This window comes from Dermochelys coriacea, chromosome 8, assembly GCF_009764565.3.
Source record: "Dermochelys coriacea isolate rDerCor1 chromosome 8, rDerCor1.pri.v4, whole genome shotgun sequence".
Classification (NCBI taxonomy): Eukaryota; Metazoa; Chordata; order Testudines; family Dermochelyidae; genus Dermochelys; species Dermochelys coriacea.
The window spans coordinates 4,391,263-4,419,071 of NC_050075.1; the positions used below are offsets into that span (position 1 = coordinate 4,391,263).

A 27,809-nucleotide genomic window follows, 5' to 3' on the forward strand; every position below is an offset into this window, starting at 1 on the left:
CTGAGAGTGTGGCATTGTGATACAACCCAGGCATTACCACCATACAAACAGCAGCGCTCTACCAACAATCCCAGCTTAGGGCCCAGAACACAGCAGCACTCTGGACAGTCACAAGAGAGAACTGCACAGGAACCAACAAGGGGGCCACTCCAATACGGATTCCTGCCCCGAAGCAGTTCCCTAACTCTGTAAATACCATGGCAAACCGGAGAAGGGCTAATGACAGGTGTCCAGACACTGCTGCAATTCCAGTAAAGACACCTCCAGCTTTGAAAAGCCCCTGCTGCTACCAGCTGTCTCCTTAAAGAGCAAGACCAGGGACCCAGACAGCATGGGGAGCTTGAAAACCCCCCGCCTGCCTTGCTTTAGCCATCAGGAGAGCGTTCTGATTCGGCTGGAATGCTGAGCCTTTCGGGTGAACAAAGCACTGGCCATTGTCACAGCGAAGTCAGCTGGATTTTCGTGGGCCCAGCAAACGACAAATCACCACCACATGAACTAACAGCCCCATCCCCTGGAGCCTGTCCATTAACCAGGAATCCTCTCTCCCCATGACAAACACAAGGAAGAGGACTGAGAAGCGAGAGCCAAGAAATCCTGAGCATTCCTGACCCCCGACCCCACCCCCTCCGTGCGGGGGGGAATACAAAGGAGGTGAGGTGAAATCAGGTGCAAACAGTGGATGTGAAAAAAAACCCAAACAAACAACTAAATGTTCATATTAAGACAAGTGCAGCCAGGCATCATCTGGGCTTAGGCTGCATTCACACAGAGAAACCCCAAGGGGGTGACTACCAAGCCTAGGAGCAGCTGCAGCTCTGGGCTGAAGCTCTCAACAGCACAACTCACGGCAGCTCTGTAATAAGGGGCACCTCGCCACCTTTTCCTTTCACACCCCGTCTTCTGCACTCCCTGGCCCAGCAGGCCTGCCAGGGGTTTGGAGCCTCTTGCTGGAATGGGCACGGCTGGCTCCTCCAGAGCAGCTGTCTCCTCCCCACCCACGCCCCCAAGAGACCCCTCACTGACCCCTCAGCTATTCTGTCATGCTCATGGACACAGACTGGCACCCAGCCAGGGGCTGGTGAGGAACTCTCATTTCTCTGAACGGGGCAGTGCTCTGGCAGCCAGAAATGCAGGGGATCATGGCAAGTTCACAGCGCTGTATCTCAGGGCCTGAGGACGATGGGAGGAAAATTTAACCAAACTAGTGCTTAGGCTCATATTCAAAGCAGATCCAGCCATGCGCTGATGGAGGAGCTAGCCTCCTGCTGAGAGGAGACAGGTGATCCAATGCCGGTCTGGGTTTCACCAGTACCGGGTTCAAGTCCCTACTCTGCCAGGCTTCTTGTGTGACCTTGGGTAGGTCACAGTCTCCCTGGGCCTCAGCTCCCCACTTACAGAGGAGGATCACCTGGGCGTTAGTGTATGCATCCCCGATTGTGAGTGCTCAGGCGTTACTGCAATGGGCACCGTATAAACGCTTCAGAAGGGCCAGTCCTTAACCATCACCCGGGATGCTCATCCAGACATGACTTATGGATCCCACGACACTTCAAAACACCAGGTAGCCCTGGTATCCTGGCCAACGTGCCCTCCACATCCAAAGCCGCGTCCGAGGGGGAGAGTTACTCATGATCCTGCCCCGGTGCTGCACTAACCAACAGTCCCTGAACTGCCAGGACCCAAGTCTGTCTGGAGAAACGCCGAGGTACCCAGAGCACGGACGATACTTTTCTCCGTCTGTGCATGATCCATTTCCGTGGCTGACCTGTACCAAACTAGGGCTGTTCATCAGCTGCCACATCTACCATTCCACAGGATGGAGTTACGGTATTTTCTAGCGGGTGGTTTGTGGCCTGTGGTGAATGCTTGCACCACAGGTAACATGAAGACACAGGGCTGCGAGGAATGCGATATGCCTGACTGTTCCCACGAGCACTCCACCACCACCACCCGCAAATCCTTTCTTGAAGGACAAACCAGCTCCAAGCCCCGCTCACTCCATCAGCCAGTCAGTCACTGGCCCCTTACAAAAGGGCTCCGAGAACGAGGTGCAGTCCACTGCTGACTGCATCATGCCCACTTACAGACACCCAGAGCAGGGCTATACGTACAGCGAGTGCCTCCTCTTCCTCGGCTCCGGCCCCGACCCCGGCCCCGACCCCGGCCCCGGAAGGCTCCTCGCACTGCTCCTCCCTCGCTCTTGACACTGGAGGTTTCGTCGTGATCAGGCCAGTTCCGCTCGTGCTTGTTATCCGGGTGCCAGCCTGCGGAGGAGCAATGGGGACACTAGAGGTGAGGTGAAAGCCAGCCTCTGCTGGCTCCGATGTGCAATTAGGCCTGCGGATTGCACCCCCATTGCTCTCCGTCCTTCGGCAGGTACCAGAGTCCCTGGAAGGAGTCTAGCATCTAAAGCAATTACATCCTCTTCGTAATGCTCCCTGAACAAGTGACACAGCTAAAGCCCTTCTCTGCTCTGCGCCCAGATGAGCTCTTTACCTCGGGGGCAAACGCTTCAGAGTCCGGGTTTTCCCCGACCCCCTTCTGCGTTGGAGGAGAGTGGCTGGGAAAGGGCCCATCTGGCATTATCGTACCATGACTGACACGGTCCTGAGAGCTTCCCTCTGGATGTCATTCATAGCATGCCCTTGACCGCAGCGTCCAGGCGCCACTCCCCGCCCCTTGCAAGCGCTCAGATCAGGCAGCCTCCAACCCAGGTGATGGCTGTGGAAATGCCGCAGGGGAACCCCAGGTAGGCCGGGAGTGCTGCAGCAGCAGTGCCACCAGGTGCCAAGGGGGGGGAGGAAGGGGAGGAGCTGCCATCTGACCCTGCCCCCCATGCCCAGCCCAGCCTGGCCCGCCCACCTTTCAATTCACCACGGTTGCTGGAGGCGTGCCTGTGTGGCTCGTTCTGCCGGTTGTTCCGAGAGGCTGTTTTGTCCCTGGGCGCCTCCGCCTTCACGTCTATTTGCAGAGGGACCCACTTGTGCTTGTTGCCTGAACGAGGGACAGGATTTGGGTATGACACAGCTTTAAAGGGAAGAACAAATATTTGCTTCCACCTCCACCCTCCCCTTCTCCCTGCATGTTCAAGCAGGGACAAAAATCTAGGATGCATCCAATTCCAGGCCAGAACGCGCTTGGGCCTCTCACACAGATCCCCCTCTGTGTGGCTCCTGCTGGCCCAATGCCCTGAAAACAGCCTCAGGGAGGCTGCAGAACCATAGCACAGGAGGGCTGTGTGTGGCTCCCCTCTGGCTTATCAGAGCTGCTCCCTTCCCCACAGATTCTGCTGCTCTGGGGAGCTCAGGGCCATGGGGCTGCTGCTAGAACCACTGGACTTCAAAGCTCTCTGCCCCATGCGTTTGGCGCTTCCACATGGCCCCAAAGTCACTCGTAGACCTCGGACCTGACCTGGTGAACTTCAAAGCACAAAGAGGAGACCGAGACTGTTCTTGCCATTGTGCGCACTCCGCTCATGGCTGGATTTCCTGTTGCGCCCTGGGATCGAAGCCCCTGGAAAGCCATCTCTTGGGGTCAAGTGCAACTGACGTCTCCCAATGCACAGCCAGCACCGCCCCAGGAAAGATGATGAATAGGGCCAATCCATCCATCCGAGAGGCAGGCTATGGTTTTCCCAGAACTCATCAAGGTCTAAAGAAAGCACTGAATCCAGGGGTCCCTGTACCCACGGGATGAGGGGCGGCATTGTCACGCTCCTGATTTTCTAGTTCTGATGCTTTTTGCAACCTGGGGAACTTACACGGGCATAGCTACATCTCACAGGCCTGTGAAAAATCCACTCCCCTGACACACAGAGCTCTGGTGACCTAGTCCCCATGCAGAGAGTGCTAGGTTGACGGATGAATTCTCTCAGGGAGGTGGATTAACTATGTTAATGGGAGAACCCCACCCGTCGCCACAGGGAGTCTCTATGCTGAGTGCTGCAGCTGCGTCGCTATAGCAGTATAAGTGCAGACGTCCCCCGACTCTTTGCTACCCCAGCTACCCTGAGATGGAACAGGAGAGATGCCAAGACTCCTGGAAGGCAGAGGTGGCTGATGCACAGATTCCAGGCCCGGCACCGGCTGCTGCCTCAGATCCAGGGACAAAGCCTCACTCCCTTTCATGCCTGTCCATTATCTCTTGTTTACAAGCAGCTACAGTAGAGCCTAGACCGGGTTCCACGTGCCTCTAACATCGCCCAGCAATAGACCCAGCTCGCCAGCTGATCCCTAACAGCAGTGATGAGCTAATGCCCTCTCCCCAGAGGCTGTAGAAAAGGAGAAACTTCCCCTGGAGATCAACCGAGCTGGACTATTTTAGATCAAGCAGAGTAGGGGAGCGAATCCCAGAGCAGAGGGACACTCATGGGAAACACCCCTGCAAACAACTGATGCGGATCCAGCACCCCACTCAGTAGCTGTGGCTGCAGGGGGGGGGGGAGGAGGAGAGGGGAAGAGAATCGGTGGTGGGAGTCTCAGGTTGGCAAGTGCCAGGCCATTTAAGGCTTCATAGGCCAAAAGCAAATCAACAGTAATTCTATCCAGAAGCCCAAAGGGCAGCCAGGGCAGATGGCGAAACAGCAGGACTCTCTGCTTAGCAGGCGCCACCCCTTGCTTCTGCACCAGCTTGTGAATGGATTTCAGATGCAGCCCGAGGGACGCAGGTTACAACTGCCTGTCTGGCGGTGGCCAGAGAACGGGGACAGTCAGGGCAGCATGACATCAAAGGTCATGACGTCATAGAAGCTGGCTCGGCCAGAACGAAATCCCCCATCTTCCAGCAGCCCCCTGGAATCTCGCCCACCCCACCCCCATTCTCACCTCTCTTCTTTTGGGCCAACTTCTGGTTGTCGTCGTCCCCGTTCTTCTCCTCCCCGGACTCGTCTGATTTGGTTTTCAGGTTCTCTTTGCCATCGCCCCCGTCCCCTTTCTCCTGTTCTTTCATGTCTTTCTTGAGGGGCAGCTTCCGGAGGGGTTGGGGTTTGGGTGGCTGCTGGAGACAAGAGCCAGGCAGGTGAGACAAAGAGTGGTGGGAGCGGGCTCAGGACAGAAGATGCAGAGCTGGTCAGATCCACCTGCCAGGGCCATGTCCATATAGCCTCACAGAGGGGAAGCGAGAAGGACTGTCACTAGTCTGGGGATGGGATCCCAGCATCTCACCCTGGGGAGACAGGTCCCAGTAAAGAGGAGCTCAGCTAGCAAGGGCTTGAAGACAAGTCTGAGTGAGCTTTGCATGCTCTCTCGTCATCCCCAGCGCACACTTGGGCACGGCACCAACAAGAGTTCCTCTGAAGGGGGAGCAACAGTGGGGAGAGGATTCCTAAAATCAGGGAGGGGACATAAGGGATGCTCACAGGTGCCTGTTGCATTAGGATGCTGGATCTGGTGAAGATTCTCACCACAGAGGGGAGAAGCTGGGTAGCAACGGGGCACTGACCAACAGCAGCTATTGCATGGCCAGGAAACTAAGGCTGAAAGGAAGGTGCCCAAAAATAGAATGGCTTTGACAGCTCCCGCATCTGGGCTGCAGCAGCACGGGGCCATGCCCCTCATGAGGGCCAGCGTTAGCAGGCACCAAGCCATGGGCCGTTCCACTGCTCAGCCAGGAGCTCTCCGTTTTCACCTGGGTAACTCGACCCCTGCACCAGAGAGCCAGCTTACTGAACTTCCCTGCCCATCTTGCTGCGCCCAGGGTTCAGAACAGGATCCAGGCTCCCCGTCCCAGAATAGCACCGCTGAGCGAGGGAGCCCAACATGCAGGGAATCCCTAAAAGGAAATCCTCCGCACCCGGGACCACAGCAAGCTATTCCTGGCTGCCTCCGGAGCCGATGGCCAGCACCCCAAAGAGTCGCTCAGCTGGAGCTTCCAGTGCTACAACAGGAGTGAGGCAGTGCCTACAGGGCCATAACCTGAACTCCAGCTCTGACACACACACACACACAAGAAAACAACACCGATGAATGCTCTTGGCTGAGATTCCCCTGGGGCCTCCTACTCCCGAGATGAGCAGTGCACAGAGAGGCTCTCCCACATAACATACTGTCCAACACGCGCTAACACATGGAGAACATATGTGGATTACAGCCAGCCAGGGGCTGCTCGTGTATGGAAGTGGTAAGGGAGCAACCTGGAGGGCGTGAGCCTTCCTGGCACACTGGCAGCTCCAGTGACTAGATGCAAGCTTTGCGGGGAGCTCTGGTCAGGCCCTTCTCCCAGCAGAAGAAATATCTGTGCTGACACACCGCAGAGGGGGCTGGTTAAGGCAGTCATGAAAATGCAGTTTTAACCAGCATGTGGTCACCAGCTTCACAACTGGATCACATCCTTCTGGCCTGCAAAGCTCCCAATCTCTATCTGTTTCTGAGAGTAGTGGGCAGAGGGAACATAGGAAGGAACAAACAAACAAACACACACTTTCAGCTCAAAGGTTAATTCTAGAGGACAACAGTGCAGAATTTGGGGGGGTGGGCGGGGTCAGGGAAGGGGAGGAACTCCAGGCTGAAAGAGGAGCTGGGCTAGAGGAGAGATGCCATTTCAGCTTCACTTCAGGAAGCAGCATGTTGTGATACCAACTTCAGAACAGCCGCATAAGCTGAGGGCATCCGGCTTCATTCCTCCCTCGCTTGAGAAGGCTGCAGGAGCTGGTATGTTGGGAAGCTGGGTTTAGAAAGCAGCATCCACCCCCCCCCCCGGGCACAAAGGTCACTTTAATTGTGCTGAGTTAGGGTATTCTGAACAGCCAAGCGTCTTCTCAGTGGGTAGATGAAAGTGCTTCCAACTCATACTTTGCACAGAATGTTCCTCACTGACTGCTCAACCTGCTCCTTTAGCTTTTTATTATTATTAAAGGGACAATCCATGGTTCAGATTTGAGACTGGACTTGTAAAAGCAATCTTTTACCCAACCTAAGCAACACACCCAGGCTCTGCAATTCTGACAAACAGAGGTTTAAAATATCCATTCCCCTGCTCTTCCAACCCAAACACGGCAGCCTCCAGAACTGGAACGCAAAACCATCTAGGAATGTAAGTGAAAAAGATCTGCATGATCTATGCTTTAGCTATTTATTTTTCAGAGGAGATTCTAGTTCTTACGGTTGCAGGGATCACCTTTAAACATCACTCTAGCTTAAACCTGATGCAATGCCATCTTGGTGAGTCTGCCCGCAGCCTCAGCACCGCCACTGCTGCTCAGAGCTTTGCTCAACAGCAGCAGCCTGAAATGAATAAGCGTTTGGGTCAATTTCATGGCAACAATTCAGAACCCCCCTGGGTTACAAGGAAACTGCCAATAACGGCCAATTTCATGTTGCTGCTGGAAAAAGCAACGAGCAGCTGAGACGTGCACCAGTGCTCTTCACTGGGTAAAAGGTCTTTATAAGAAAGGAGGCTAAATTTAGCACACAACACCGCTGCTCCTCTCCAGTAAGCAGAGGGGGCTTCAAACTCAGGAACCCACTAGCAGGAGACTACAAAATGATAGACCATGCTCCAAGCAGGGTCCAGAGGCATCACCTTGGCGGGAAGCTAAACAAGAGCTGGTGAGGGAGGTTGGGCTTGAGTGCTGCCTGAGGGTAGCTGAGCCTTTTAGTACGTTTGATTCTCTGGTTACTGGAGGCTGCCGAATTTGTCAAGAACTACAGCCAAGCGCTACAATATAACCGCATTTGCTCCAACCCCTCAGACAGAGACAAACACCTACAAGATCTCTATCATGCATTCCTACAACTACAGTACCCACCTGCTGAAGTGAAGAAACAGATTGACAGAGCCAGAAGAGTACCCAGAAGTCACCTACTACAGGACAGGCCCAACAAAGAAAACAACAGAACGCCACTAGCCATCACCTTCAGCCCCCAACTAAAACCCCTCCAACGCATCATCAAGGATCTACAACCTATCCTGAAGGACGAGCCATCGCTCTCTCAGATCTTGGGAGACAGACCAGTCCTTGCTTACAGACAGCTCCCCAATCTGAAGCAAATACTCACCAGCAACCACACACCACACAACAGAACCACTAACCCAGGAACCTATCCTTGCAACAAAGCCCGTTGCCAACTCTGTCCACATATCTATTCAGGGGATACCATCATAGGGCCTAATCACATCAGCCACACTATCAGAGGCTCGTTCACCTGCACATCTACCAATGTGATATATGCCATCATGTGCCAGCAATGCCCCTCTGCCATGTACATTGGCCAAACTGGACAGTCTCTACGTAAAAGAATGAATGGACACAAATCAGACATCAAGAATTATAACATTCAAAAACCAGTTGGAGAACACTTCAATCTCTCTGGTCACTCGATCACAGACCTAAGAGTGGCTATACTTCAACAAAAAAGCTTCAAAACCAGACTCCAACGAGAGACTGCTGAATTGGAATTAATTTGCAAACTGGATACAATTAACTTAGGCTCGAATAGAGACTGGGAATGGATGAGTCATTACACAAAGTAAAACTATTTCCCCATGGTATTTCTCCCTCCCACCCCACCCCCCACTGTTCCTCTGATATTCTTGTTAACTGCTGGAATTAGCCTACCTTGCTTGACACCATGAAAGGTTTTCCTCCTTTTCCCCCCCCCCGCTGCTGGTGATGGCTTGCCTTAAGTGATCACTCTCCTTACAGTGTGTATGATAAACCCATTGTTTCATGTTCTCTCTCTCTCTCTGTGTGTGTGTGTGTGTGTGTGTGTGTGTGTGTGTGTGTGTGTGTGTGTGTGTGTGTGTGTGTGTGTGTGTGTGTGTGTGTGTGTGTGTGTGTGTGTGTGTGTGTGTGTGTGTGTGTGTGTGTGTGTGTGTGTGTGTGTGTGTGTGTGTGTGTGTGTGTGTGTGTGTGTGTGTGTGTGAATCTCTCCTCTGTTTTTTCCACCAAATGCATCCGATGAAGTGAGCTGTAGCTCACGAAAGCTTATGCTCTAATAAATTTGTTAGTCTCTAAGGTGCCACAAGTACTCCTTTTCTTTTTAAGAACCAGAGGGTGTATAAGGAAGACAGAGGGGACCCATTAAAGGTGAGTGAAGTACACAGAGACTTAACGGGGGTGGAGATAGAAGGGAAACAGAGCAGAAGCTGAAGGATTATGGGGCAGGTGGTAGAGAACAGTATGAAGAAGAACCAGAGAAAAACAGACACTGAAAACAGCACAGGGAAATATACACTGGCCTGCTGTGAGAAAAGAAAAGCGAAGGGAACAAAGAAAGCAACTCACACAAAAACTTACATTGTAAAGGCATTAGAATCTGCCCAGAGAGCGACAGTTAAGATACACACACACACAAACAGTACATAGTGTTTATTGCTTGTATTCCAGGGAGTAGCAGCCTAGCTCTGTCCACTGTGGCTAGCAGGACTAGTCCATCAACTAGCAGATCTCAGGTAACTTTTCCAAACCCTGCTATAATAATCTGTGGTGTTATTGGTAAAATAGGCACTGAAATGTGATAAAGGAAGATTTCAGCTGACAGTGTCTATTTCAGCTGTTTTAGGGACAGAGAAGCCCTCAGGAGAGCTCGCTTCCAAAGGAAAAGCCCACAGGACATCTTGGTCTTGAGCAGTCAACTTTTCTAGAGCTCTCTGCCTTCAGAGAGAAGAGGGGACATCGCTCATTCGCCAGGGAAAGCTCGGATGTTGCCGCATGGTAGAGTGTTTTGTTTGCAGGGTCGTGCTTCTTACCTGGATGCTCTTGTGGGCTATTTCTCCAGGGGTCGGCCAGTTCGTGGCATCACCAAAGTCACCCACCTTTATTAAAAAAACACAGATCTCATTAGTACAGTGATCTCAAGCGCTGGTTCTGAAAGGCTGCTTCCTCACATTCAATAGGCCCATATCCCTTCTTCCCCTTCCAGAGCTAGAGGATCAGACTAACAGCCTCTCACCCCATTCGACAGCAGTACCAGATGCTTCAGAGAAAGACAAGAAACAGCCTCGTGGACAGCTATGGACTAACATGCCTAAAGGGGTGTTTGCTGCTTACTCCAGGGGGATCCGAGGTTGGTTTATGCCCGAAGCCTCAGGGTGCATAGCCTTAAAATCCTGTCTAAGAAGCGTAGATAATGATTATCCACATGAAGCGTCACCCTCTTTAAAATCCTGTTAAGCGCTTGATCTCAAAGACCTGATGGGCAACAAGTTTCACGGGCGAGTTATACACAGCATAAACATTATTGCCCGGTGGTTTTAAATGTACTGCCTTGGATTTAGTTGAATATCCCCCTATTCTTGAGTGATGGATGAGTGCATCCCAGACCCACTCTGGGCGGTTCACTGTACCTTCCGACTGCTAGCTGGCCACAGACAGTTTGATGATCCTGCTTTTAGCTCTGGGTCTTTCAGCTCAGACAAAAGACTGTCATGTATTCAGAGCCACAAGGGTCAGGTTCAAGCCCTGTGGCCAACAGCTCACACAGATGAGCAGGGTAATAAAAAACAGAAATAGCAGCTGCCGACACCCCTCTTCATAAGCGTCACTACTGTGTGGAACGATCATCTCTTCCCTAGGCTCGGTCTAGACCCCCAGGTAATTTCATTGTCTCTAAATCCCCTCTATTTCTGCAATCAAGTGTCTGGAGCTGAACTCCTACACGCCCAGTGGTTTGCGCATTGGCCTACTAAACCCAGGGTTGTGAGTTCAATCCATCCTTGGAGGGCCATTTAGGAATCTCGGGCAAAAATAAGGGATGGTACTTGGTAGGATGATTTAGTGGGGGATTAGTCCTGCAGTTGGTTGGACTAGATGACCTCCTGAGGTCCCTTCCAACCCTGAGATTCTGTGATCCTGGTGCCGCCTGGTGGGGTCAGACCACAACTGCAAGGCTCCGCGGGGTTTCAGCACAGCCCCAGTTCCCCTGAAAGAGGAGCAGAAAGAGCACCAGGGCCTTCAGTGCTGTTAATCCAGCTGGGATATCAAATTCACTTTCAAATTCATTCTAAAAGCTCATGCCACCTGGTGGCAGATGACTGCAGGGCTCACTCACATTAAACAGCACAACTGCAATCAAGTGCTGCCAATTACACGAGCCAGCAGCAGCACAGAGCAGCAGAGCTCTGTGCTCGATTGACGGCAAGAATAGGCATCTGGTTTCAATTCAATCCACCCAGAGCAGCTCGAAGGCCCCTCACAACACACCATTCATGCGCCTTCCCTTGTGAGGCTTGCCGGCGAAGCTGTTTGGTTTGCAGGGCAGTTATACCATTTATTGGTGTCTCCACTTGATCTAGTTTTCAAACCTGATTCTTTGAGAACGAGAGGTGTTTCCAGGAGGAAAAAGGCAGGGCTTGGATGTCGCTTCCCAAACAAGCAGGGGAGGAACATTAACACTCAAGAAAGAGGACCAGAAGATCGTGCTCTGGGGAAAGCACAGTTGCCCTTTGAAGAGGAGCAGCCAGTGATGAGTGCAGGTCCCCGGCGTTCTCAGGGGGAGAGTCACACAAGACATTATGCTATTCTGCTCGCAGCGCAATTTTCTGCAGAGGATTTGTATTGGTTGGTTGGTTTAAAAGGAGAGTCGAGTGGCATGGTCCAGCTTCTCTGCCACCACACCATTCACTTCAACAGCCCATTCCTGCATTCAGCAGATCCCAGCCCACTCCCCCAGGCCAGGGGGGATTTCAAACCTGCTACCCAAGGGCTGTGCCACCTTAGCTCACAGGTGGGCAGCACCGATAGCGTCAGGATCTCCTGCCCTGCCTGAAGGATCTCAGGCATTGACAGGACTTTGAGTTGATGGAGGCCCTCGTCACTGTCTGGCGTGGCAAGCTTAGTAAGGGCAGGGCTCGACCACTCGACATGAGCTAGGGCCCGACTCCCTGACGGAGGCATTGAGCTGCCCAGCACGGGTCTGGCTTCTCCTCTGGCCCTCTCCTTTCCCTTATGGGAAGTAGGGGATCTTCCCCTCGCAGACCTCTTGGGCTTCTTGGCCAGGGCCGGGGAGGGGGATCGGTGCCAGCTCGCAGATGGCACAGGCGGGGCACTCTGGACCAACACTCCGGTGCTCGGGGCCGACTCAGCTTTCTGCTCCAGTGCTGGGGTCGACGCAGACTCCATCAGGAATGTTGCGAGATGGATGTCTCCCTCTCCTTTTTCGTTCTGGGTATGAACGACTTACAGATGTGACAGTTGTCACTTGTGTCCTTCTCCTAGGCACCTTAAAACAGCCAATGTGCAGGTTGCTGATGGGCAAGGGCTGTTTACAACTATCACATGGTTTAAAGCCTGGGGATCCCTGGGGCATGCCCCATAGGTTGACCAGATGTCCCGATTTTATAGAGACAGTCCTGATTTTTGGGTCTTTCTCTTCTTATATAGGCCTCTATTACCCCCCACCCCGTACCGATTTTTCACACTTGCTCTCTGGTCACCCTAATGCCCTGTCTCTAGGGGGAGTCCCATCCAGGACCAACGAACGAGAACTAATACGAAGGGTAAATACTGAACTATATACAACTATTTTACAAAGAAACGCTCCTGAGACACACTGAACTAAGTGAAAGCTGGCTGAAGCAGCAGACGTTCCCACACCGTCACTGACGGCAAGAAGGAACCGAGGGTGGGGGGAGCCGGTGGCGCCCCGTATACCGCGCCATGCGGACGCCACTCCAGGAGGCGCCAGAGCCGGTCCCATACGGATACTGCTAAGGAAAAAGCTTCTGGCACCGGTGCATGCAGCGAGCACACGCACCTAATATGGAATGGACGTGAGCAAGCTCTCGAAGAAGAAACAATGGCCTCCAATGGACAGCATGGAGCAGGTCCAAGCGGGTGGGGAATGGTGGTTGTTCTAGGCACCCACACGGCGCTGTGCATTGTCCATCCACATCACCGACATCGACCCAACCGCACATGCACGTGGGCTCTCACCCACCCCCGCGAGGCAAGCGGATATTGCACCCAACACACAGGTAGGCGGAGGGCACCAATTGAAGTTGTTCCTGTCACTGTGGCATCGAGGCACAAGATGGGCATGAACCCTGCCTCTCCGGGTGCTGAAAAGCTCCGCTGTGGTAGAGCCCTAGGAGATGCTCTGATGACAGGAGCTAGGAAGGTGCCCTTGTAAACACAGCAGCTGGGAGAAAGATGCCCTCTGCAGCACTGCCATGGCCAGAGCTGGGCACTGCCATGGAAGCACCACATGCTGCTGGAGGCACGCTAAAGTTTCCGGCAGCCACCCATAACTGGAGGCTGTGGACAACTGCAGGGTGTGTGGGTGTAAAGAGTCATCCCCAGCTGCTATGGAGTGGAAATGCATACCCTACTCAGAGAGCCAAGTTTGCTCCCCGGTGATGTAACAAAAATACTGCCTTAAGTGGCATGGGAGGCAGCGTGATCTAGGGGACAGAGCGGTGACCTGGGAGTCCAGGAGACCTGGGTTCTAGTACCAGCTCTGTCACTGAGCTGTCAGGTGACCTTGGGCAAGTCACTTCCTCTCCAATGCTTTGCCTGTCTTGTCTGTTGCGGCTATAAGCTCTTGGGGGCAGGGACTGTGTCTCCCTATGTGTATATACAGCACCCAGCACACTGGGTTGAATCTCGGCTGGGCCTCTAGGTGCTCTGCTGCAATACAGAAGACAAGCAGCAGGAGCCAGGTAATACACCACCAGAAACAGCAAGATGTAGAGGCAGACATACCTTGCTTCCTTTCCGCTGCCTGGGGTTTGCAGCCCTCACCACTTTGGCTGGAGTCGTATGTTCTGTAAAAATAGAACAGAGGCGTTAATACGCAACACCAAGGATTGCTAGAGCGTTCTCTCCACTGTCCACTGAGGTTAGCAGGCCACATGCTGGCACTGGTTTAGTTCTTTCCCTACCTGGGCCAGAGTCCCTCTTAGATCTTCCCAATGACCCTTCTCTTCCCCACAGTGCACCCAGGTGAGCTACCCTTCCTCTCCTCCTTTCTAAGGGCTGGATGGGTATGTCCGCACTGGGCCCAAGCCCCACTTCCATCCACACATCAATCAACCCGACTCAGGTCAGCAAGCCCTGGATCTTAGGACCCTGCTCCGGGGTGGGTCAGAGCCACTGTGATTTGGGTAGAAGCCCTGGCATTTTGCAATGCTGAAGCAGGGCCAGCTGCATCTACACACTGCAGTATGGACACGTTAGCACAGCTGTGAGACCAGATCCAGCCACTGTAAACCCAGGTTACCAATGCAGTGCAGACAGAAACTCAACCACAGCCTTGGAAACACCGAGTCCACACGCCCAGGTCCCAGTGTCCTGGGCTTAGCACACAGCACAAGCAAACCCTACGTGGCCACATCTGGAAGCTCCCAACCCCTTTCGTGGGAGAGGAGGAGATTCCAGGAGGAAGTGTTATAAATGGGACAGGTTGGACTGATCTGCCCCAGAACATGATTCTGAAAGGAGCGCGCCCACTCTCTGCTGGATTGGCGGAGTGCAGTGTCTCTCTAACTATTCGCTCTGGAGTCCACCCTTCTCTGCTTCGACCCAAATCACTCAAACTGAGTCCCCATTTCACCTCTGGGGGCCAAACCACTACAGATGTTGAGCCACAGACTTTAAAGACTTCACCTGCCACAGCCATGGTCATGGAGGCTGCAGACCATGGTCCAATTTCCAGCACCACCTACCCTTCCCCAATCCACTCATCACCCAGCTCCGCAGGCAGGGAGAGTTACGCTCCGACTGACAGCCAGTGTTTCCTACAGGCCAACACACTGTTCTCCACCTCTGCACTGCACACCCCATTTCAAGAGGGCTCTGTTTACATAACAGGATCTCTCCCTGCAATGCACGAATCGGGGTCAGTCTCACGAGTGCAGCTTTGCTCACTAACGGGGTGCCCAGTCCTGCCCCAGCCTGGTCAGCCCAATCGAGAGGTGGGAAAGGAGCCAGGGACACTAGCCCTTGGCCACCTGCAGCCTCGTGTCTCACCTGAATTCACAAGCAGAACAGGACAGCTGGGAATCGGGGGGAGGGGGGGGAGGGGAGATGGGATTTAACACAGACATCTAGGAAGTGTGAGCACACAAACCAAAGACAGCAACATTACTGCAGGGGGGTCAGTCAGGGCCCTTCAAGTTAACATGGAGGGACAAAGGCCCAATGCTACCCCCCCTTCAAAAGGCTAGCAAATACTGACATGCCTGCAATGGATATTACTGAGGGAGTGAATGCCAGGACCGGAAACGAGGCAGAATTACACCCAGCATGGCAGGGCTGACAGGAACGATGACCAGGAAGCGAAGGAACAACGGCAACTCAATTTGGAGGGTTTTATGGTACCAGCAAAGCGCTCCTAGTGTGAACGCAGAGAAACTGGCTTTGTACCGGTGCAATAAACCTCCCTCACCTCCCAAATGAAAAAAAAACTATACCGGTATGAGTGCACGGTTGTGTCAGTATAGCTGTATCCACACTAGAGACATTTGCTGTCTCGTCTCTGCTGGTCACGGATCGCACCCCTGACTGCACAGCTATGCCTATATTCCAATCTGCAGAGTTTGAAGCCTCCACACAAGGGCCCACCTGAACAAGGAAGCTAGGGGACCCTGTTAAACTATACGCAGGGATGTGCTAGAGTCTCTCTTACAGTACAAAACAGGATTCAGCCAGGTTCTGTCATCCATCTGCAAACCCCTCCACAACCTAGGCTACAGCTACAAAGCTTGTTCGCATGGTTAGCGGACACGAGCACATGGTGGTTTGATCTGATCTACGCTGCAGGACGGCACACCACTGGCTGTGTTGGCGGCAGGGGGAATTATCCTGCTGCAATTAGCTTCTGCAGCAGGACTGTTTCTGGGATGGAGACCAGCTGGGAGACCTGTCCTCAACACACAGCCCCTCCCACGCTCAGCATGACTGACAGCTTGCTCAACTTGGATGCTGCTCTTTGGAGGAGGGGCCGTTAAGTGCCGCTTGTTCTGTAAAGTGCCACGCAAACTTAAATCTGCTGCGTAAGCAGCAAAACAAGCTTACCCTTGAGCAGCTGGGCACCAACGAGGCTTGATGAGCTTGGCTTTTCCCCGAGAGGGTGGTGGAGCGCTTTTAATGAGGGACACGTGGCTCTTGCTGCCCGGCATGTTGCATGTGCGCCCGGCTCCTTGCAACTGCTCTGATCTCACAGTCCCAGCAAAAGGCAGCAGCTGTGCGAGCGCCCTCTGCTAGGCAGCAACTGGAGAGACCGAGCTCCACAGGAAGGGAGCAGCTGAGGCTGCTCCTCCACCTGCCAAACTGTCTCCACCGGCCCTGCTTCCGTCCCCTCCCCTAGCAGGTGGGCAGAGGGAATCAGCTGCCCTGGACTGGCCATGGCCATGACCATTTGGATTGGGACTGCACAGTTTCAAATAGCTGCCCCACTGGGCGGACTGCAGCACGGCTCTGTGGGGGATTCCTGGCACCACACTGCATGCCTGGACCCACGGCGCAGCCGTGTAAAGACGAGCATGCAGATGCATCCGCTGCACACAGAAGCTGCAGTATTGCAATCACAAGACTCTTTTGGGGCTGGCTGAGAAGGGAAGAGGTTCAGCCATAGCCTCTCTCAAGGCAAGCCGGGTGAGCACTGCCATGTGTCATGGTTGCCACCATTCATTTCACGGTGCCAGTAGGATAACTATGGTCTCCATTCATTAAAAAAGGTCACAGAAGGACAGACCAGCATCCATGACCCACTGCACAGGCGAGGAAGGATGGGCTTGTGGATAAGGCACTTGACGGGGGTTCAGATCTGGGTTCAGATCCTGGGTCTGCCACAGCCTGCCTGCGTACCCTTGGGCAAGTCACAATTTCTGTGTGCCTCAGTTCCCCATCTGACATCAATCACCAGCTGTAAAATGGTGACAATACAACTTGTGTTTATATGTACAGCACCTAGCACAATCGGGTCCCAATTGTTTATGTTTCTCCCACCCTTTGTCTATTTTGACTGCAAACACTTTGGGGCAGGGACCGTCTCCCAGCACTGTGGGAGCCTGGCACCTCTGGGCACTAGTATAATGACGACAAATAGCTGCACAGGAGTGAGCGAGGGTGGCAGAAGAGACCATAGGGGGAATTAAATGTTTTTCCTCTCACCTACACTTGGCATTCCCCATTCCCCCGCAGGGAAAAAACCCTGTCCCCCTCTAACATCCAGAAGATGCCCTGGAATGGCCTGCATTTTTATGACTGCTAGATAGTAGGAGGACAGCACTGGGGTGGGGTTTTTCAGCTCCAGTTTCTCTGTGCCACTGACCCCGCAGCAGGTTTACTACAGCCACCCCGAAAATATACCTGGGCTTAACTCCAGCTCCACCCCTCACCTTTCGCGGGTGCGGGTCCCAACATTTCACCCCTAGATGATTTTCATCCGCCAAGTCCAAAGAACTATACCTGCACTTCCTCCCGGGCACTAACTGTTCTGCCCAGAGGAAGGCTCATGACCCAGCACTTGAAGAATGTTTTTAAAACTGTTTGAAAACGATTCAACACCTCTGAGTAAAGCCTGGGCCAGGGGGAGCACAATGCCGCGGTTGTAACATCTGGCTGGAATTTTAGTTGTGAAATTGTTTTACAAGGTTTGATGCGAGCTGGTTCAGAGAAGGTGGCTTTAAAAGCAGGGAGTCACATACGGGACTTCATTTATGCTCGCAACCATGTTATATTGTACATAGGGTGTCTAAACCGAAATAATTTTTTTTTTAAATGACTTAACTCCTGAAATTTTGAAGCTGGTTTCCCTTAGGGGGGTTATTTCCCTTCCCTTCCCCCCCGCCTGCTCCCAATGGATTTTGTGCTAAAAGTGGGATGGCTCATATGTGGCACATATGTGCGCTTGACTACAAATGCACTTCAACTATATGCACCCCTCTCGCCTGCTGATACTTCTCCCCACCTCTCTGCAGCACACTCCTGGTACCACGCGCTGCAGACAGCCAGGGATGAAAATGAAGGTAACCCCTTAATTCAGTTTTACCAGCCTGCAAGCTCCATAGCAGCTTCCCAAGCAGGTAAGAGTTCACTCAGACCAGAATCAGCTCTGCAAATAGCAGGCCTGCACATCCATGAGACAGCCAGCAGACCCCCATCCCCCCCATCCCCAGGAACCATCCTCTGCCGAGTGAGGGGAAAGCGAAAGGTACTGTGCACTCAGCACCAACCATGCCGGAGATGAGCCCACAGGATGATGGGCACTGGTACCCCTGCAACACTGGCTCAGTGGCTTTATTTCAACACGAGGAAGGGCAGTAAGAGAGGGGGCTGGAGGAGCACAAATATCCCATTAGCAGCCCCAGGCAACTGCAGATTAGAAGTGGCTGGGGCCACGCCGCGGGAGCCGTGCTGCGTCACAACACCCTGCCTGGTTACCTCTGGACGCTCACTGCTCCTTGGAGCCAGCCTGCGTTACACAGGCGCTCAAAACCAGGCGACCAAAATGGTCCTTTTCAGGCCTTAAAGCCCAAGAGTGGGGCCAGGACGCCGAGCTGTGCACATTGAAGTGCCAATGAGCCAGAAGAAGCAGTGGCAAAGCAGAGTTCGCCCTGTCAATTCCCCCTTCAGAGAGTTCCCGAGTGGGATTTCGCATAGACAGCAGCTCCCTGGTTCTGGAATTCTCCTTGCTAGCTGGCACTCATCCACCGTCCTCCCACAGATGGTGATGCCAGAAAGTGGAGCCTGCAGCACACGTACCCGCTCGGTGGAGCAATGCTCACCATTAGGCTTAGTGTAGGAAGCAGAACAATTTCCAAACAGCCCCTGAATTCCCCACTCCACGCCCACAGATGGCACAGGCTAAATATAGCTTCAAAAAGGCACCTAGAGATGCAACAGAAATCCAGGGCCTGCTTTTCAACAACATCTGGAGCTCTCGCTGACTTCAACGGTAGCGGTGAATGTTCGACCCCTCTGAAAAAAGTCAAGACACTAACACATCCAATTAACTATACGGCACAGTGTCTTCAATTTACACTGTTAGCGGGCGTGTCCGAGGGAGAGGGGGACCCCTCTTCCCCATCCCCTTCCTGCTGCCACTGTAACAAATATAATCCATTCAGCCCTCCCCCCAGACTTCAGCTCTCCCCCCACACTGCAATCCTGCACCTACAACTCAGTGAGACACCCCAAGACAAATCTGGTCCACCAATTTCATAGGTATGTCCTCAGGGATGCCCAGCAGCACGGATGAGGACACCATGAAGCAAGGCCCTCTTCCCCAACTAGCAGGAGAGGGAGGCATGGTCGAAAGGAACGAACACAGCACTGGGAGCCAGGAACTCAGCTATTCTGGCTGCCTTGAGAGCCATCATTTAAACCTGTCATTTGCTCATCTGGAAGACAGGAATACTACTCCCGTATCATATGGAGGTGCTTAGAGGAACGATGTTTGTGGGGCCCTTGAAAAACAGAATATGCCAAGCACGGTCTTACCATAAGAGTTTTGAGCACTCTGTTCCACTAAAATCCAAATGGAGAGAATACACAGGACGACAAGAGAGACAAAGGGATCGAGCACGAGTTCCATTTGGCACAGGCAAGACCTGAGTGGATCGCACGGAGCCCCTTCCAACAAACGAGAACACAGAGGGAGCATGACCCAGCCAACTGTTGCATATCACAATTATCTACACACACACATGCAGCAGCCGGGGAGCCTGCCGAGCCACTACAGGGATAAGCTAGTGCTGAGAGTATGAGCAGCTGCACACTTCACCATCCTCGGCTCGTTTAAGTCAGCCTGGCGGATCCTATGTGCCACCAGGAACAGGCATTTGTGCCGGATATTTTACTCATTCGCTTGTTATGGCTGATTTACTCAGCTTATTGCAAAAGCTTCAGCAGAAATTAATACTTTTTAAACCAATGCATATGGAGAACTATGTACCATAAAGCTTTTTGGAGAAGACATTCCAGTGAGGTCTTTCCTGCCTGCACCCACGCATAGTAAAGAACCCACGACACTGGCCTGACAGATATCACCAGCCTGGATGCGTCTGCACTAAGCCAAGCTTTTTTTTTTGGTACTTTACCCACCCAGTTGTTCTGGGTGGGGGTGCTGGTGTACATAGGGCTCCAGGTGTCATCTAAGCCTAGTGTAGCCCACGCTCTAGCGTCCCTCTCTCAGCGCTGACTCGATGAATGTCCCCAGCTTATTCCTGGGCACATAAAGACTGCTGCAGTTGTCTACGCTGTCCCTGCACCACCCATAAGCAGTCCCTTATTTTGCAAATGGTATAAAGGGCCTGCTAACAGAGCCACTCGTGAATTCCAAATTAAACCCGTTTGAATCACTCCCTTGCACACGGCCCTTTCTGTGCCTTCATCATATGCCCAAGGAATGCTAGAACCCCCTAGGAACACTCGCGTCACTGTACTTTGTCCAGCTCCATTACGCTACAGTACGTGCAGGGAGAAAGAAAACCAGCACAGCAAAAAATGCCAGAGGATGGCAGACCCCACCCGGGCCAAGCCAGCCCTGCAGAAACCTACCCAGCCCAAACTTGGTACACTGCAGGCATTGATAGGGCAGCTCGCACACTGAGGAGAGGGTGGAGTGTGGGATCTTTAGGGAGGAAGACACCTCAGATAGATGCCAGCACAAACTGTCTCGCGGCTGGACTGGAGACAGGTACCGGGGGACAGGGAGGAACCAAAGTAATGCGACTGCAAACCTGATTTAAGAAGTCAGGAGACTTCTGGCAGCAAGACGACAGCTCTCCGGTGAGGGTAGAGCAGAAATGCAGCTTTCCGGGAGCCCTGTCATTTGCACCAAATGGACTCGGCTGAAGTCGCACTAGACTCAATTATTGCATGTGACCTCAAAGCCACAACTCCTTTCCAAGTGTATGTGGGCAATATCTGTGTGTATTACCATGTACCTGCTTAGTATTTATTACTGGTGTTCCCAGAACTAGAGGCCAGAATGGAGCTAGGGCCCCATTGTGTTAGGTGCTGTACAAAACACTTACTTGAGAGAGTCCCCACCCAGAAGAGTCAAGACAAGACAAAGGATGGGAAGGGAAGCTCAGGGCCAGAGATTTTGCTCAAGGCCACAGAACAAGTCAGTGGCAGAGCAAGGAATAGAACTCAGGCCTCAAGCCGCAGCCCACGGTGTTATCTACGCCCCCACACTGTCTCACTCCTGGGGAATTTCAGATCACAATACAGCCTCACCATTTCTGGGTCTTGCTGTTTTGCCAGCTGGTCATTTCAGTGGGCTGGGTGGGTGAGAATGACAACTGGTCTGGCTTCCCTAAATGGTTTGAGGAGAAAGTAGCATTGTCATGGGCAGACACCACAAGTGGGATAGTCCACCCAGGCTTTCGGGTTAATGAACGCCTTTCAACTGAATGTGTTAAGACAGCCACTGAAACAGGTACCAAGGACAATGCGGCAACACAGCTCAACTCAGGCTCATCAGCGTTCGCAACACGCTTTGAAGATGAACTGTGCTATGGAATGGTGAAGTATTACGCTCAGGCTAGGAGACATGTTTGCTTATTACCTGCTTGAGGAAATCAAAAACAGAGCTTTAGCCAGCCTGGCTTCTTCTCCAAGCAGCTCACGACTGCTTTCTAAGGGGTCGAATCAATCCGCGAGGCACACCCGGTACCATCGCCCAGGCTGCCCGGCTAGATAACGGCACATTGCCAGGCAGTTCCTGGCAAACTATTCCGACAGTGTGGAAAAGGGCCACCACCGCCACCAAGATATCTGCTGGGACTGGGCATTTCAAAAGGAGCCTAAGATAGATAGGTGTTCTTAGCCCACTGAATTCCAACAGGAGTTGGGCACCTTGCACACCTAACTCCCTTAGTCTCCTTTGAGAAGACCAGCACTTTAGATGCTTAACAAGATTTCTAAAACCCAGACATTTAAATGGACAGAGACCATCCCATCGCCACAACTGCCCAGGGCTTCAGGGAGCACTTACTCCACGGAGTATCCCCGCGGCGAGTGCACTCACGTGTACATGAGCCACTGGTGCCGAGCCTGGGGGGGCTACAGGGCTCAGCTCCCTCCCCCAAAAAGCCCAGCTGCCCTGGCGTCCCCCATGCAGTAATGTGCTACTGCAACAGCATGGTCAGCCCAGCCAGAGATCATCAGGGATTCTGGCAGTCTGCCAAGGCTGTCCTAAGGAAGGAAATGGTGATTTTTAACAGTTCATCTCTCAGCCAAATCTGAGCGGAATTTAATTGGAGAAAGAAGAGGCACTTCACGGCAGGAAGGCTCCTTGGGCTAGAGAATACCGCAAGCCTGCTGCAAACAGTGGAGGTGCAAGAGCTTCTTGAAGAATCCTTTATAATGGAAAGTGTTAGACAACCTAAACCTAGGTCAAATCAGCTCTCCCCTATAATACAATACATAAATCCTCATGTGTCAGGGCACAAGAAAGCAACCAACGGGGGGGGGGGGGGGAAGAGGGGAGGAGACTCTCTCTATGGACAGCTTATTTCTTAACTCTCTATTCAGAGGACGATGCAAGAATCCCTGAAAGCAGCTACCAGATGCAGGACAGTGGACTAGAGGCAACGCTAGATATTCTGGTTAGACAAGTACTGGGCTTTGCACTGACTCAACACCCACCCTTGCCAGGCAATTCATGCACCAATGCTTGATGGGAGCGTGTGGGGCGTGGAACTTGCACCTTTTTTTGTGTGCACGCTTTTTTAGGCGCATTAAGAATCAGCCTGTTTATTGCTGGTGGTTTTGTTTGTGGCACTGTCTACTTTACTTCAACAACCAAGGAACACTTTGGAGAAAGGACATCTTTGTTAAAAGTTAGGCGAGGCTTCCCTCCCGCCCTCCATCTTTGCAATCCAGGTATTGCCGGCAAGACTCCTGGACATGCAAGGAAGAACCAATCCCACACTTGGGATATTTCTAAAAGATAAGTAACAAATATTTTTTTCAGAGTCTTATGTCAGCTTTATACATTCTAAAAACTAACAAAATATATAGTCAGAGCCCCAAGGTTTAAAAATTCTTTAAAGCACAAAGTCAGAATTGAAACCTTCTTTAAACTGCCAATTTGCCCCAGTTACAGCCATCAGTGCAAACCCTTAGGACAGAAAAGCAAAGTTGCAGTTATTTGCTCAAGTGCAACGTAGCTTAGTTTCATAGGAGCGGCAAACTGCACCAACACAAACTGTGGCCTGGCCCATCTACACTAGCAAATTGCACCAGTGCAGCCACTCCGCTGTCAGAAATCCCCAGTAAATGAGGTGCGACAGTCCTAGAGAATGAAGCTGCCTATTCATTCACACATCAGATACTGCACAAATACAGAACTAGCTAACTATCGTCTAAATCAGCCTCTGTATCAGATGACTGGAGGATAGGTAACGTAATGCTAATTTTTTTAAAAGCCTCCAGAGGTAATCCTGGCAATTACAGGCTAGTAGGCCTAACTTCAGTACCAGGCAGATTGGTTGAAACTGTTGTAAAGAACAGAATTATCAGACACAATGACAAACACAATTTGTTGGGGGGGGGGGGGGGGGGGAAAGAGTCAACATGGTTTTTGTAAAGGGAAATCATGCCTCATCAAGCTATTAGAATTCTTTGAAGGGGGACAAACATGTGGACAAGGGTGAGCCAGTGGACACAGTGTACTTGGAGTTTCAGAAAGCCTCTGACAAAGTCATTCACCAAAGGCTCTTAAGCAAAGTGGACAGCCATGGAATAAGAGGGAAGGTCCTCTCATAGGATCAGTAACCGGTTAAAAGATAGGAATCAAAGGGTTGGAATCAACAGTCAGTTTTCAGAACGGAGAGAGGGGTAAATAGTAGGGTCTCCCAAAGTCAGCACTGGGACTAGTGCTTTTCAACATGCACTGAAATGATCTGGAAAAGGGGTAAAAACAGTGAGGTGGCCAAGTTTTTTGTAAGACCAAAGCTGACTGTGAAAAATTACAAAGGGATCTCACAAAACTGGGTGACTGGGCAACAAGACGGCAAATGGAATTCACAACGCAATGCACACTGGAAAACATAATCCCAACTACACTGACAAAATGATGGGAAGTAAAATAGCGGTTACCACTCAAAGATCTTCGTGTCACAGGATAGTTCTCTGACATCTGCTCAATGTGCAGCAGCAGTCAAAAAAAGATAACACTGTTAGGAATCATGAGGAAACGGATAGACAAGACAGAAAATATATTTTCACTGTATAAATCCATGGTACACCCATGCCTTGAATACTGCACACAGTTCTGGACACCCCATCTCAAATATAAATATATATATAAAGAACTGGAAGTAGTACAGAAAAGGGCAACAAAAATGATAGGAGGTATGGAACATGAGAAGAGATTTCTAAGCTGAACAATCCTGAGTTTTTAAAGAGATGACTCAAGGATGATATGATAGAGGTCTATAAAATCATGACTAGTGTGGGGAAAACACATAAGGCAGTATTATTTACCCCTTCACATAACACAAGAACCTGGGGTCACTCAATGAAGTTAATAGGCAGCAGGTTTAAAAACAAACAAAAGGAAGCATCTCTTCACACAACACAGTCAACCTGTGGAACTCATGGCCAGGGCATGTTGTGAAGGACAAAAAGTATAATGGGGGGTTTGAAAAAGAACTAGTAAGTTCCTGGAGGAGGATAGGCCCATCAACAGCCATTAGCCAAAACGCTCAGAGACAACCCCATGCTCTGGGTGTCCCTAAACCCAGGTGGTGGGACTGGACAACAGGGGATGGATCACTCGCAATTGCCCTGTTCTGTTCATTCCCCCTGAAGCACCTGGCACTGGCCACAGTCAGAAGCCAGGATACTGGGCTAGATGGACCATTGGTCTGACCCAGTATGGTAGTGCAGGCTGCCCTACTACCTACCTCCAGAGGGGAGGGACCTGTCACCTCTCCTTTGTGCCCACCAACCAGCTTGGTCGCTCATTAGCGCCGGATACAGCGGTGGCGAATGCTCACACTGGGCTGCAGAAAGTCCGGTAAGCCTAACGGGCCAGAGAGAATCTCATTCTCATCAGCCTGTGATTTGGCTGCAAGTCTGGCTCTGTGCTGAGGAAGGGGATTGTGGGGCAAGGCGGAAAGACAAGTGCCAGCTCCAACCAGGCTTGGTTTCCTGGCTGCCTGCTCTCAAATAGCACTCAGTTCCTCCAGCCAAGGTTTGCAAGTTAACACCTCATGCGGGTGAGGAGGTTGCCCTTGTTTGGCTGCAAACAGACCCTGCTTGGCAGTGGAAAGGCTCTCAATCGCAAACAAAAAAACCTGTTTTCATTCAAAGAAAGAAAAGCAGCAATGTGCCAGGAGACCTTACGATGGCAATGCCACTGTCTCCCAGAGATACTCATCCAAAGGGGAAACAGAAGGCCTACAAAGCTTGGGAGTCACAAGATATGGCTTAGGAGAACATCCCCAGTTACACTCCTAGGATTAAAAAAAAAAAAAAAAAATAAAAGCAAGGCGTATACAGCCTTCCGATTAAACGCATACATCAACAGTGGACACAGGCTCCCTTCCCTACAGGCAGGTTAGTCCAGAACGATCCCTTACAGAATTTCTTGCACCACCCTCTGAAGCATCAGGAGGCAGCCACTGTCAGGGACAGGATAGTGGACATGATGCACACCTGGTCTGATCCAGTCTGGCAACTGCTATGTAAAGAAGCAGACACAGGGACATTAACAGGAGAGCCGCTGGGAGACATCTGCAGGGAGCATGGTTGCCTCTCCCCCCACCCCCCGATTATACAAGAGCTTTCTGAACCCCAAAAGCACCTGCGTCTCAGTGATCAACCCTCCTGTGGGAAGCCGATCATTTGGGCCAATTTCCAAAGGCTAAGTGCTGCATTGTGGCATGCAGTCCGGCACCACCTGCAATGCTTGTGGCTTCCTGTACATGCGACACACAAACCCCTGTGTGTCAGACCCAAGAAAAGGCTTTGCCCTAAGCATCAGAGCGGAACAGCACAATCAAGGCTTGTAGAACAACTGTTCAGCAGCAGCAAGACATGCTGCAGGCGCTGGAAGCTCACAGCATTAAAACCGATTTGCTGCAACTCCAAGGGAGACAGATCCCTCTCGCAAGTCCTACTTGCGAAATATTTTGCAACAGCAAAATAAGCCAGGAGCTGCCTGCACCTCTCTACAATGTACAATTTAAATTATGCAACTGCTGCAAGGATCACTTTCTAAAAATAACTTCAGAAAGGGTATCTGACAGACACGCAGGGAGCATATGGGAGGTCTCCTATCTCAGCACCCTGGAGCTCAGAGATCTTAAGCGCCATGACAACACGGTGGAATTGAAGTTCCGAATACAGTGCAATGATCAGACCCAGGGGCTGGGAGCAGGCCACCGCAGCTCTATCCTCAGCTCTGCAACAGACTCTCTGAATGGTCTTGGGGAAGGCACTTTAAAGCCCGACTGCACCCCTTTCTTGCTGGGCAGGCTAAGTAAGGGCTTGCCTACCCTGGTGGCCCTGTAGCGCCATAGCATAGATCAAGGGTGGCCAAACCGTGGCTTGCAGTTAAAATGCAGCTCGCAGAGGCCTCCCCAGGCCCTCAATCTCCACCTTCCAGATTGGGGGGGGGGGGGGGGAAGCTTGGTGCTTCTGCCCTACGGCAGGGTGGTGGGGCTAGGGGCTTCTGCCAGGTATGGCTGGTGCCTACTGAGAGTGGGGGGCATAACTTAAAGATTCATCCCTCCCAACACTTGAGTCATGACCTCCTCCCCAGGCATGCCCCCCCACCCTCAGCAGCCCCACCTTGCAGCTCGCAGGTGACCCTACATGTACCCCACCCCATCACCTCTGGTTCTGTCCAGCAGGGAGGGGAGGTCTCAGGGCTTCAGCTCTGCGGGGCATGCCTGCCGGAGCACAGCTCTCGAACTTCTGGAAGCATGGCCTACATTCCTTGTTCCTAAATGTATATGTTTACATTTAGCCGTATAAAAATGCCTATTGTTTGCTTGAGTCCAGCTTACAAAGCGATCCAGATTGCTGTGTCCATGATCTGTCCACTTCATTATTGATCATTCCCACAATGTGTATCATCTGCAAACTATGATTTTACATTTTCTTCCAAACCATTAAATAAAAAATGTTTAATAGGCATAGAGCCACGAATCAATCCTTGCAGGACCTCACTCAAAACGTACCCACTGAATGAGTGATTCCCTGTTTATAATTACATTTTGAGACCTAACAGTAAGCCAATTTTTAATCCATTTAACGTATGTCATGTTAATTTTATATCTTTCTAGGGGTTTGTTTTGTTTGTTTTTTTTAAATCAAAATGTCATGCAGTACCAAGTCAAATGCCTTACAGAAATCTAAGTATATTACATCAACACTATTACCTTCATCAACCAATCTTGTAATAGCAACAAAAAAAAAGATCCTGTCAAATTAATTTGACAGGATCTATTTTCCATAAACCCATGTTGATTGGCATTAATTACATTACCCTTCTTTAACTCTGTCGAGTCCCATATCAGCTGCTCCATTATCTTGCCCAGGACCGAAGTCAGACTGAGAGGCCTATAATTACCCAGGTTATCTCATTTACCCTTTTTAAATAAAATCGGCACAACATTAGATTTCTTCCAGTCTTCTGGAACTTCCCCAGTATTACAAGACTTATTAAAAATTAACACTGATGGTCTAGCAAGTTCCTAGGCCAAGTCTTTTAAAACTCTTGGATGCGAGTTATCAGGACTTGCTGATTTAAAAAACTACATAATCCCCCCTCAAAATAGAACAGAAATGTATTGAACACATCTGCCTTTTCTGCATTATTGAAAATTCTACCATTTCCATCCAGTAAAGGACCAATACCAACATTAGGATTCTTTTTATTCAAAATATATTTTAAAAACAC

At 51.4% G+C, this 27,809-nt stretch overlaps 1 protein-coding gene across 4 annotated transcripts in view; it reads right to left on the reverse strand.

Moving 5' to 3' along the window:
* Window positions 1-27,809, reverse strand: part of LARP1 (La ribonucleoprotein 1, translational regulator) — a 78,962-nt gene that overhangs the window by 18,086 nt on the left and 33,067 nt on the right. Inside the window, exons 2-6 of one of the 4 annotated variants that reach the window (XM_043490777.1) lie at window positions 13,643-13,704; window positions 9,691-9,756; window positions 4,827-4,995; window positions 2,866-3,030; window positions 2,115-2,267 (exon numbers count right to left, since the gene is read on the reverse strand). In XM_043490777.1, the coding sequence (XP_043346712.1) occupies window positions 2,115-2,267; window positions 2,866-3,030; window positions 4,827-4,995; window positions 9,691-9,756; window positions 13,643-13,704 (615 nt within the window). Of the gene's footprint in view, window positions 1-2,114; window positions 2,268-2,865; window positions 3,031-4,826; window positions 4,999-9,690; window positions 9,757-13,642; window positions 13,705-27,809 lie in introns of all 4 variants that reach the window. The other 3 variants (XM_043490776.1, XM_038413408.2, XM_038413407.2) reach the window with 3 other exon arrangements.